Source organism: Sceloporus occidentalis, unplaced genomic scaffold (assembly GCF_023333645.1).
Source record: "Sceloporus occidentalis isolate IW3139 unplaced genomic scaffold, rSceOcc1.0.p SCAF_6, whole genome shotgun sequence".
In the NCBI taxonomy this organism is placed as follows: Eukaryota; Metazoa; Chordata; class Lepidosauria; order Squamata; family Phrynosomatidae; genus Sceloporus; species Sceloporus occidentalis.
The window spans coordinates 66213696-66226715 of NW_028316986.1; the positions used below are offsets into that span (position 1 = coordinate 66213696).

General features: G+C 45.7%; 1 protein-coding gene across 1 annotated transcript in view; it reads right to left on the minus strand.

Moving 5' to 3' along the window:
- The window catches only part of KCNK1 (potassium two pore domain channel subfamily K member 1), a 37553-nt gene extending 24821 nt beyond the window's left edge, over positions 1–12732 (minus strand). Inside the window, exon 1 of the mRNA XM_089529901.1 lies at positions 12292–12732. Within this exon, the coding sequence (XP_089386027.1) occupies positions 12292–12655 (364 nt within the window). The 5' untranslated portion in view covers positions 12656–12732. The remainder of the gene's footprint in view (positions 1–12291) is intronic.
- Between the last annotated feature and the right edge of the window lie 288 nt (positions 12733–13020).

The window sequence follows — 13020 nt, forward strand, 5'->3', positions numbered from 1 at the left end:
AGTCAGCTTTTAAAAAGCATCTCATGTTCATGAAAAGAAACCTTGTTAAAATGTTTCAATGAATCACGTCCCCAGACTTTTAATTAGCACTCTCATCTTACCCAAGCCAAACTCACCTCCCAACATTTCTTTTAAAACTGTCTTATCATTAATCCTACTTCATCAAAAATGCATTTTGAATCCAGTGACATTGTTACACATATTTTAGCCAGTCTTAGGAAAATAATTTTCTTTATTTTAGCTTTTTGTTTTGCTAGTTTGAATTCCAGCAACACACAGCGATCAGACAAACTACAGAAGTTTTCTTTTTTTAAAAAAAATTAAATTACCAACCCATAGTAGCCCGAAACTGCTAAGTAAAGCAGCATGTAAGGCAAAATGGAACAAATGGAACAAAGGTATCATTTTTCCCTGCACTTGCCTACAAAAGGCTTGTTGAATTCCTCTTGTTGCACTAATTTGGCCCTGATGCTATGTTTTATTGTGGCTAACAAAAGAGTATATTGTATTCCTACACTCCGATTCATTCAGTGAATAACTAAGGACTTCCTGACCTGGGAAGGCCTAGTGAGTGGCACTAGAGCAGTAGTGGTAATGGCTTCTGTTCACATGCAAGGCTATTGTGCCAATTACAGGGCAAAATGTCTTATTTTGACTATATCATCACAGAGAGCCAGCCCTGAATGGAAACCTGTGCCTTCTTAACTATGCTCTTTTATTACTGTTTGTTGTTAACCCCCACCTCCTGTTAGAGCATATAGATTTATATAAATTTTGGAGTGGGTGTGGAATTCACTTTGATCCCAAGCTGACCTCCTAGGGGCACCTGCCATTTCTCCAAGCAGAGATGTCATGTAGGCAGCTTGCAAAGGAAGGGGTAGGAGCCCTAGAGAAAAGGACTGGAAATTCCCCACAGGAAGTTTGGGAGTTGCTAGACAAGAAAAACTATCACCTCCAAAACCAACATAATACTTGCTGTTTGTTTTCAGCCTCACACCTGATGGCCCAGTGATTATGTCAATGGCCACCCATTCATCTGTTTGCCTTCCCCAATTGTGTTCAGATCCAAGTGCCTTGGCTAAGACTATTCTTCACCTTGGTTTAACAAAAGCCCAGGTCTTTACACCTTTTGTCTTGGTGGCAGCTAAGCCATTAAGCTCATTGCCAGAGGCTACATTTGCCTATATAAACCTCATTCTAGCACACATCGATGTGCTATGCTCAGAAGACAGCCTGGCTTCATGTCAGATCGAACTCTGATTTTAGCTCCGGCCATTTTCCCCCACGTTTTGGGGGAAACGTGTCCTTTCATTAACTAGATCTACATCTGGTTCCCAGAGAAGCAAGGACGTAGCCGGGGGGGGGGGGGGTTTGGGGGGTCGGGACCCCCCCTATCAGGCCCTGGGGGCGTTCAAGCTCCTTCCTCCCCCCTCCCCTCCATTAAAACCACGGCGAGGGAACAGAGGAAAGACAAAACAAAAGTTCCCCTTTTCCCTCTGCTCCGTGGCTTTAATGGAGGGGGGAGGGAGGAGGAAGGAGCTTGAACCCAGTTGCAAGCTCAGAGAGAGAGAGAGAGAGAGAGGGAGTCCCTGTGACTCCTTTCCCTTTCGGTTCCTTCAGAGTCCGGCTTCCACTCCTCCTCCTCAGGACCCCCCCTATCAAGCTCCTTCCTCCCCCTCCTCTCCATCAAAAGCACGGACTTGGATAGAGAGGGAAAGGGGGGGGGAAGTCTCAGGGAGAGGGAGGCTCAGAGAGAGAGGAAGGGAGGGAGCCTTGAGGTGAGGGCAGTGCCTGTTGTTCAAGCTCCTTCCTCCTGCTTCCTCCTTCCGTCGGAGCGGACTCAGGAGAGAGAGAGGGAGGGGAGAGGGCTGGTCTCCCTCCCAGCAACATCTTTGCCTCTCTTTCCTTCTCCCTCCTCTTCTGGGCTTTTGCCAAAAAAGGTCTCCGTCCGGGAGAGGAGGAGGAGGAAGAAGAAGAGGGAAGGAAGACACACAGAAAAAAGGAAGGAAAAACGAGGGTAGGGAGAACTAAAGGAAGGAAGGAAGAGAAAGGAAAGAAAGAAGGAAGGAAGGAAGGAAGGGGAAGAAAGGAAGAAAAAGGAAGGAAGGGAGAAGGAAGGGTCTAAAAGGAAATATCAAAGAAAGAAAAGGTGACTTCTAATAACAACAATCAACTACAGGTTGAATCTCCCTTATCCAAAATGCTGAGGACTAGATGTATTTTGGAGTTTGGTATGTTTATATATATATAATGGTATATATTGAAGCTACTTGAGTCCAACCATTAAACCCATTCATGTTTCATAAGCTCATCCTCAAGTAGCTCCTTTTTTGCCCCCCTCTGAGTGTCTCAGAATATGAACAGAGTGTCTCTGAGCATGAACAGAGTGGCTGCCGCTAATTGCTTGAGCAGCTGCACTTTACTTTATCAATCTGAATTTATCTGATGTGAACAGCTTGAGAGGAAGGACTCTGTTTACATCTGCACTAAAGAAATAATCCATTTTGATGCCACTTTAACTGCCCTTGGCTCCATGCTGTGGAATGCTGGGATTTGAAGTTTGTTGTGGCACCTGACAGAGATGGCTAAACAGCTCCTCAAAACTACAAATCCCAAGATTCCATAGCACAGAACTATAATGGAAGTTAAAGTGGTGTCAACCATAAAAACCAAACTGCCTTGGGTCCTTTTCTGGGGGAAAAGGTGGCACAGAAATGAAATAAATGATGAAATGATGAGGAGATCTGGGAATTGCACTTCAGATTCTTGTGGCTGGCAGAGACGGCTAAATAGCTCCCAAAACTACAAATCCCAGGATCCCATAGCATGGAGCCAGTCAGTTAAAGTGTTTTCAAACTGCACTATTTCTACAGTGTGGATGCAGCTTTGGAGCTCTTTTGCTGATGCTATTTGCAAGTTGGTTCTGACTCATGGCAACCCTAAGGCAAATCTATCATGGGATTTTCTTGGCAAATTTTTCCAGAGGGTGCTTCTCTGGGGCTGAGAGAGTGTGACCTGCCCATGGTCGCCCAGTGGGACCTCTATCCATGAGTTAAACCCACTCCCCACCCCTCTCCATTTTCTTTCTGGAAGGGACCTTGCTTGTGTTGAAGGGAAGGCCACCAAGCCTCTGAACCTCAGAATTATTGTTTCAATGCTCAGTCTTAGAATCAGTGGGTACCTGAGCATGTACAGAGTGTCTTTCACTCCTTCTCTCCTCTCTCTTAGCCAAAGACCCCCTCCTCATTTCACCACCCTCTTGATGCATGGGTTTGGCTGATTTTTAACCTCTGGAATTTTATATTTGTATTTTATATTTTATATTTGTAATTTTTAAATGTATTTTTTACGATTTTCATTGTTGTTTTAATGTATTTTCTATGTGCTGTTAGCCGCCTTGGGTTCCACTTTGACAGAAAGGCAGGATATAAATGTTGGGAAATAATAATAATAATAATAATAATAATTATTATTATTATTATTTTGGAATTGGGGAGGATGGATGGGAGGACCACAAAACAATGACCCATGGCCACAAATGGCCCATAGCTGCCCTATTTAATTCTCCTACTCCATAGTGGTTTGATCACTGGAGTACTATGACTCTGGAGTCCAGGGTTTGATTCCCAACTGGACCATACAAAGCCAATGGGTGATCTTTTGCAAGCCACAAATGCACTTGAGGAAGTAGACTGAAGTCTAGGAAAGCTCATGCTCCAATTTCTTTCTTTCGGTGAGTCTCAAAAGTGCTGCAAGATCTCTCTACTTATTATTATTATTATTGGATCTAAATGCATCTGAGGAAAATGCTAGGAAACCTGACATCTAGGAAAACTCATGCTGTCAATGTGTTTCTTTCAGTTAGTCTCAAAGGGGCTACAAGATCTCTCTACATATTGTTGTTGTTGTTGTTGCATCTAAATGCATCTGAAGAAGTAGACTGTCTTCAAAAGCTCATGCCGTCAATTTCTTTCTTCCAGTGAGTCCCAAAGGTGCTGCAAGATCTCTCTAGATATTATTATTTATTATTGGATCTAAATGCATCTGAGGAAGTAGATTGAAGTCTAGGTGTGGCTGTGGTTTCTCTCTCTCCCTCTTTCGCTCTATTTGGCGTACTCTCTTTTCCTCTCCCTTCCCTGCCCCCCTCCACATGCAGGTTGCCCTCCAGAGAGCAGAGGATGAGGCAGGACCCCCCCCCCCCCGAAAAGGGACCATGCCCTGGTTGCTGCTCCTGCTTCAGCCAGAGCTCCCCGCGCATTTGGGTTTTGGGGAAGGCACCAGGGCAGCAGGAGCCCTGAGAGGAGGATGCCAGGGAGCAAGCCCTCTTTTCTCTTTTTCCTCCCCTTGCCTTCACTCCAAGGACAAACTTCCCTGCTCCAGGTTGTTTTATTGTTCCTTCCCGCAAAGACAGCTCTCTTGCCTCTCCTTTCCCGTGAATGAACCTGAGGAGCCTTTGGCAATGGCACGGAAGAGGAGCAGCCCCCTCCCCTTCTTCCCCTCTTCCCCCTTCCTGAGGTAAAGGCTTGACCCTATTTCTGTGTGTGTGGGGGGGGCTTTCAGCCCTTCAAAATGGTGGCACTTAGTCTGGACCCCCCCTTCTCAAAATCCTGGCTACGTCCCTGAGAGAAGCCTTCAGAGGTATTTCCCGTAGATTTGCCTATCTCAATTCTCTCCTGAATTTCCCTCCTTTATTTTCATTGAGAATTACGTGTATGCATGTATGTGTGTGTCCTTTGCCATGTGTTTGTTTTTCCTTTTTAATAAATATTTAGACTTAATTGGAGAAGTCTGTCTCAGCGTCATCTCTCAAGGGATCCTTGTGGACCTCTCATATACACCACGGGACATGGTCTCGTGAGGATGTTGTTAGGACCCTTCCTCTCAGCAATTTGAGCTAAATTTAGAAATGCCCCTAATTAGATCCTTCCTAACACCCCACTCCATGGATGACACATCTCCAACTGCTTTATCACACTAAGGGGCAAACAGGATTTAAATGAGAGTTAAACTAGAGAAATCCAGGAAATGTTGTGTGATAAACATCAGGCATTTCCTGGTTTTCTATAGTTTAACTCTCGTTTAAATCCTATTTGCCCCCTAGTGTGATAAAGCAGCAAGACTCCCTGTCCTCCATTGCTTGCTTAGTTCCTGCAAAGTCATATCCATGACCTCCTTAATAGAATCCATCTAACATGTGGCCTTCCTCTCTTTTTACTCCCCTCCACCTTTCCTAGCACTATTATTTTTTTTCCAATAAGTTGTGCCGTCTCATGATGTGTCTGAAGTAGGACAGCCTCACCTTTGTCATCCTGGCTTCGAGGGAGATTGCTGGCTCGATCTGCTCTCACAATCATACATGATTAAAGGGAATACAGTGGCTTGTATGATTCTAACTTTTGTGCTGAGCTGTACATCTCTGCATTTCAGGTTCTTTTCTAGTTCTTTCATATCCACTCTCCCCATTCTTAATCTTCTGATTTCCTGGCTGCAGACCCCATTCCTATCAATGTTTGATCACTACACTTAGAATATTTGGAGTACAGCATCTTTTAAAGTAAAGTCGTGGTTTGAGCATTGGACTATCACTCTGGAGACCAGGGTTTGAATCCCCACTCAGCCATGAAACCCACTGGGTGACCCCTGGGCAAGTAACACTCTCTCATTCTCAGAGGGTGTCAATGGCAAACACCCTCTGAAAAAATCTGTCAAGAAAACCTTATGATAGGTATGCCTTAGGATCACCATAAGTTGGAAATGACTTGAACGCACACAACAACTAATTTTAACATCATTAATTATAAATTACAAATCATCATTTATACTAACAGCCAATTGACGGGAACAGATACCCATCCATTTTGAAGAGAACCTGGGCCAGATTTGTCAAAACTAAAGTGATGGTTTCTACACACTTGGGAAAATCATATCTATTGGTACGTGCAGATATATATGTCTATATATGTCTATACAATAAGATATTTTTAATATGCCAAGAGATTAAACAAACATATGAGAGCCTCCCAGAATATAATAGAATGTTGTGGCATCAAGTTGAGGATGGGAAAGAAGAAAGAATTGGTCTGTTCAAACCAGGTTGGGGAGTAGTGGTGATTTTGGGGTTACTCCTTCTCCTACTCCAGTGTAAGGTACTGTTTCTTAATGTTACTCTTACTCCTACCCCTGAAAAAACCTCTTACTCCTTTACTCCTTACTCTTTCTCCCCAGCCCTGGAGAAAAGCCCCGGTTGCTCTGCTAGACTATTCTCTCTCTCTCTCTCTCTCTTTGTCTCCCAGTGCAATAGAATCATAGAATTGTAGAGTTGGAAGAGACCACAAGGGCCATCCAGTCCAACCACCTGCCATGCAGGAAATCTCAATCAAAGCATACCCGACAGATGGGCATCCAGCCTCTGCTTAAAGACCTCCAAGGAAGGAGAATCCACTACACGCCAAGGGAGTTTGTTCCACTGTCGAACAGCCCTTACTGTCAGGAAGTTCCTCCTAACGTTGAGGCGGAATCTCTTTTCCTGTAGCTTGGATCCATTGTTCTGGGTCTTGTTCTCTGGAGCAGCAGAAAACAAGCTTGCTCCCTCCCCAATATGACATCCCTTCAAATATTTAAATAGGGCTATCATATCACTTCTTAACCTTCTCTTCTCCAGGCTAAACATCCCCAGCTCCCTAAGTCATTCCTCATAGGACATGGTTTCCAGACCCTTCACCATTTCAGTCGCCCTCCTTTGGACATGCTCCAGTTTCTCAATGTCCTTTTTGAATTGTGGTGCCCAGAACTGGACACAATATTCCAGGTGGGGCCTGACCAAAGCAGAATATAGTGGCACTATTACTTCTCTTGATCTAGACACTATACTTTTATTGATGCAGCCTAAAACAGCATTGGCCTTTTTAGCTGCCGCATCACACTGTTGACTCATGTTCAACTTGTGCTCTACTTGGACTCGTAGATCCCTTTCACACGTAGTCTCATTCAGCCAGGTGTCCACCATCCTATATCTGTGCATTTTATTTTTCCACCCTAAGTGCAGTACCTTACATTTCTCCGTGTTGAATTTCATTTTGTTAGCTTTGGCTCAGCTTTCTAGTCTATTCAGGTCATTTTTAATTTTGATCCTGTCCTCTGGGGTATTAACTATTCCTCCTAATTTGGTGTCATCTGCAAATTTGATAAGTATGCCCCCAATTTTGTCCTCCAAGTCATTGATAAAGATGTTGAATAGCACTGGGCCCAGGACAGAGCCCTGTGGCACCCCACTGGTCACTTCTCTCCAGGATGAAAAGGAGCCATTGTTGAGCACTCTTTGGCTTTGGCCAGTCAACCAATTACAAATCCATGTAAGAGTTACCTTGTCTAACCCACATTTTACAAGTTTGTTTGCAAGAATGTCATGGGAAACCTTGTCAGAGGCCTTACTGAAATCAAGATATACTATATCCACAGCATTCCCTTCATCTAGCAAGCTGGTAATTTTATCAAAGATAGATATCAGATTTGTCTGGCATGACTTCTTTCTCTGAAGCCCATGTTGACTTTTTGTGATTATGGCATTGCTTTCTAGATGTTCACAGACTCTCTTTTTAATTATCTGCTCCAGAATCTTTCCTGGTACTGATGGCACGTTACAGACGCGCCTAAAGTACATACCGTGTGCGTACTAGGGTTGCCCCCAACCCTAGTATGTACACAGTATGTACAAAATGGCGGCACCCATTCTAGTTGGGCGCCGCCATTAGGACGTCACGAACGCGCCGCCTCCAAACTGGGCGGCACGGATGTGACGTCCTTGCACCGCGCGAGGGTGCCTGGGGCGCCCTTTTCACAGCACAGCAAGGAGCTCCGAAATGGAGCTCCGAAATGGAGCTCCTTCTAGGATTTGCATCGCTGGCGCAGCCTTTAGATGGCTGCATCAGCGACGCAAGGCAGAAAGGGGCCGCCGTTGGGTGTCCTTGAGGCATGAAGCCCCAAGGACACTCCTTTCCACGTTGTTCCTTCCCATTTCCCCGACTCTCTTCCTAACCAGACTTACTCATTACTTACTTCTGATGCTCCCCCTTAGGGGGTGGGGAAATACTGCAGCATCTTACTACAGGTCCCATGTGACTCATATAGTTAAGAAGGTGAGACGTTGTGAACATCATTCTTAATGTGGGGAACAACATACTTCGGTCTGCATGAGTTTTCCCCCATAAGAGCATTGTCACATACAATGCCATATTTGAAATAAACAAACAAACAATAACACAAAACACATAATAAGCCAATCCTGGAGGAGCTGGATTTGCAATGTGGTAATAACACATGGAAAGAAATGAATAAAATGAGGAATGTACCAAACCATAAATATTGGAGTAGGAGAGTCGTTCTGTGTCACCACACAAAGGGGACACCTTGTTTACGCTCAGGCTGTTTCCGATTTATGGCGACCCTAAGGTGAACCTACCATGGGGTTTTCTGAGGCTGAAAGTGTGTAACTCCCCTAAGGTCACCCAAGTGAGTTTCACTGGCCAAGTGGGGATTCGAACCCTGTTCTCCAGAGTCATATTCCAATACTCAATACACTGCACCATACCTTGTGCTAATAGCAACTTCCAGCCGTCACAGATTAGCACTGAGAAGAAACTGCAACTGCAAATCTTGATTCATGTCTTTCAAATAGTTCATAATATGGGTCATGGCTGCAATGTACCTTCATACAACTTTATGCAGTTGGAACCTCATGGCACTACTAAATTATGAAAGGGAAATATGCAAGATGATGGGTTCCAAACTTGACTGAACATTTTAAGATTAAGGAGAAAACCCCACACTAATGTTTGTTTAAAGCACTAAGAGTCACAAGCACAGTGCAAAATAGCTGCACAGACACAAACTATCCAGATTGCAAGCATGCAATGAATTAGTTATGGGTGTGCTTTTCCCCTTCAGCCACACATGATGACCAATCGGTTTTTCCATTGTAGCTAGAAATATAATATCGATGTCCTCATCAGGTCACTTTATTTGGAAAACAAGAGCAACATAATAGCAAGTTCACATCTTCTCCTATTTGCATTTGGCATACTCTCAGCCCTTGCAGGAGGCTTACAAAACTTGTGTTCTCATTCTGCGGAAACAGTGGCTTCTGAATTTTCCAGTTCTGCCAGTTAAGAAAACTGAAAACATTTAAACTAAACAAGCTTCATCAATTGCTCTGCTGTTACAAAATATTTGCTATGGTTGTTTTGCTAGGGTTCTCTATGCAGGGCACAATGGAAGGCAAAGTGGTTGATTTCAAGGCTAAAATCTGATTTCAGATAGAGACGTTCTAATATACAAATGGGAGTCTAATGTGCAAGAGTCAAGTGACAAAAGTTTACGTGCCTATGTCAGCATCTTTTTTAAGACAGCTGTGCAACACTAAGGAATGAAATGATGTGAACCAATGAAATCAGGGATTTTTTTTATTATTTATTTTTTAGGATTTACTCCTAAATTTGACAAAGAGCTCTCATCCAGTCACAATGAGAACAAACTTTTCAGGATGCAATTGTGTACACACATATCTAGGACTAAGTCCCCATTGCTTTTCTGTGGAAACATGCATAAGACTGCACTGTAGGTCATCACAGGCCCCAATAAATGCATATTTAGTTAGGAGAAGCCACTTCTGTTCAAAGTGGCTTACTCCTTGGGAAGCACATTTAGGTTGTTGTTGTCTGCCTTTAAGCAGCTTTTGACTTAGGGGGCGTTCCCACTTGGCAGATAAAATGGATTATATTGGAGCGATTATGTTCCGGGAATAATTCAAATTTTCCCCATCGTTTCCATTACCAAAAGGGGCAAATTACCTCGATTCATTTAAACCTTGTTTTCGTTCCCATTTATTTTAAATCGCTTTATTTTAAAGCGGATTAACTTGCTCCTCATTCCCATTTGTGTCCACAAGCTGTCAATCAAGTGCACAGGCTTCAGATGTCACAAGTCTTGGGGTTTTTTTTTTGGGGGGGGGGGGCAGCCAATGAAAATTGACTGCATCCAAGGCTCTTCTGTTGTGTCTCCCCAGACTAGAAGGAGGCTTGGCAAATCGGATCAAGGAGGAGAAGGCAGCGGGCTTCATTATTGGGGAGAGAATCTTTGGGGAAGAGAGAAGATAAGGCTCGATTCCCCCCCTCAGATCCCTGGGCGTCCAGGCTCTCCATTCCCCAAAATCACTTTGCGTCCCCCATTGCTCCCTGAGCTGTCTAGGGGGCGATCAAGCTGGGATGCCCTGCAAAGCCCATCCTATAGTTCCTCTGGAAAGAGCCTCCTTTTCCCAAAATCGCTTTGCGTCCCCCATTGCCCATCCCATAGTTCCTCTGGAAGGAGCCTCCTTTTCCCAAAATCGCTTTGCATCCCCCATTGCTCCCTGGGCTGTCTGTGGGGCGATCAAGCAGGCATGTACTGCAAAGCCCATCCCATAGTTCCTCTGGAAGGAGCCTCCTTTTCCCAAAATCGCTTTGTGTCCCCCATTGCTCCCTGGGCTGTCTGTGGGGCGATCAAGCAGGCATGTACTGCAAAGCCCATCCCATAGTTCCTCTGGAAGGAGCCTCCTTTTCCCAAAATCGCTTTGCATCCCCCATTGCTCCCTGGGCTGTCTGTGGGGCGATCAAGCAGGCATGTACTGCAAAGCCCATCTGCTGCTCAGGCAGAGGTGAAAAAAGAAAAAAAGAATAGTTTAAAATGGTGTTCAATGGCTCTCCTCACACATCGGTCTATGAATGAGGAGCAGAGGGGAGGTTGCAATTCACCAGGGGAAGTCTATGATAATTGAAGAAAATGGTGCTGGTGATGCAGAAAGAGAACAAAGAGGGTGACATCCCCAGGCCAGCCCCTTGAGCGCTGCTCCTCCCATCTCCAGGTTCACTAATCAGACACCCTTTCGTTCCCATTCGGATACAGCGAATTGTACCCCGCTTTCAAAAATAACTCGTGTTATGAACTATTATTTTAAACCGAATTATAGGCTGATAATCCGGTTTAAACATTTTAATTTAATTCTAATTCGAGATGCTGTGGGGACAAATGAGAGGTAATGGAGATTAAATTCGAGCTTTAGTGGGAACGATGCACCCTAAATTTGGATCATGACCCGCTTTATAGGTAAGTGGGAACGACCCCTTAAAGTGACCTTAAGGCTGAGGGCATGTGACTTGCCCAAAGTTGTCCAGTGGGTTTCATGGCTGAGTTGGGAATTGAACCTTGGTCTCCAGAGTCATAGTCCAACACTGAAACCACTATCCCATGCTGGCTCTGTACACTTAGGACTGCACTCTAAAAGAAACCTGAGTGTTTCACAGGACACTTCACATAACAGAAATCAAGTATTATTGTTACTCTCATATACCGAAATCTTTTCCAGCTTATGGAGACTCTTAAGATGAACCTATCGCAGGGTTTATTTGGAGTATTTTTTTTGGGGGGGGCAGAATTTGTTCAGAGGGGATTTGGCTATACCATTTTCTGAGGCCGAGTGAATATGACTTGCCTAATGTCATACCATGGATTTCCATGGCTGAGCAGGAATTCAAACCCTGGTCTCCAGAGTCACAGTCCAACAGTCAAACCACTAGACCATACTGACCCCCAAGCATTATTACTAAGTACTAACAATAGGCACAATTAGAACTGCTCCTATTGATACTAACTATGAACTTGCACAAACCAGCAGTGCTGTTGAAAGAGCAATTTTTCAACTGGGTGTAGCCAGCCTAAGGTTTACACGGATATAACCATAAAATCCCATTTAAATGTCATCTACAAATCCATCCTAGCGCTTTGCCTTGTGCCCTGTGTTTCCTCCAGTACGCTTCCTCAATGTCATGGTTTCAAAAGGCAGAGGGACTGGAGCTGAACCATTTGAAGGAGTTCAAGAGAACTGCCTGCTCTTGAAGCCAAAGTTGGGGCAGGGGCATTGGATGGGAGAAGCCTGTGGGGAGGGAAGGGGAAGCCCTTGGCAGCTGCCTTTACTACAAGGGGATCTTCTAGCACCTTGGAGACGATATGAAAGAGAGAAGCTGCTAGCATGAGCTTCCTAGGCTTGAGCTCACTTCCTCAGATGCCTTTGGTGGAATGGAAAGGTCAGGGACACACACCCCTTTCTCACTAGACAAGCCACTCTGTTCCAAATCCCACCTGAGACTCAAATTAAGGCAAGCTCCAGGAAAAGACATTTTAGGTCTTGGTCTGGCTCCTGGCTATGGAATTCTGGGAGAATGCCAGACCAAGCCTGAAAGCCAGGCGGAAGGGGCTTCTCACCGGTGGTGGAGAGGACGGTGCTGGCGAAGAAGAGGGCCGAGGTGAAGTCCCAGTTCCAGCTGCCGGAGGCGTTGCCCAGGGCCGAGACGCCGTAGTTGCTGGCCTCCAGGACGCGGGCCAGGAAGCCCTCCAGCTGCTGCTCCGAGAGGCACTGGTGCTCCGCCAGGAAGCGCCGCTTCAGCTTGGCCAGCTCCTGCCGGAGGAGGTCCTCGTAGGGCAGCTCCACCGAGGAGAAGACCACCGCCCCGAAGAGCAGGTAGAGCAGGTAGCCCAGCCCCAGCAGCCCCAGGCACCAGGCCGAGCGGTGACGCTCCACCAGCCCCAGGCCCCGCCAGGCCCCGCCGCCCGCCAGGGACTGCAGCATCCTCCCGGGCCTCGGGCCTCGCTGCCTGGCCTGGCCTTGCCCTCCTTCCTTGATGGCCCCTCTGCCTGCCTTCTTCCCTCCCTCCCTTCTGTGTCCCTTTCCTCCTTTGCTTCCCTTCCCTTTCCCTCCCTTCCTTTGCCCCCTTTCCCTCTCTTCTTCTCTCCTCCTTTCCCTTCCCTCCTTCCTTGCCTGCCTTCTTTCCTACCTTCCCTGTTTCTCTTTCTCTCTCTCTCCTGGGGCCCAGAAAGGCCCACCGAGGAGGAGGAGGAGGAGGAGGAGGCCTTGCTAGGCGGGTTCCTGGGGCTCTTTCCTCTGCTTCCTCCCTCCCTCTCTCTCTCTCTGTCTCTCTCTGAGGGTGACTTTCT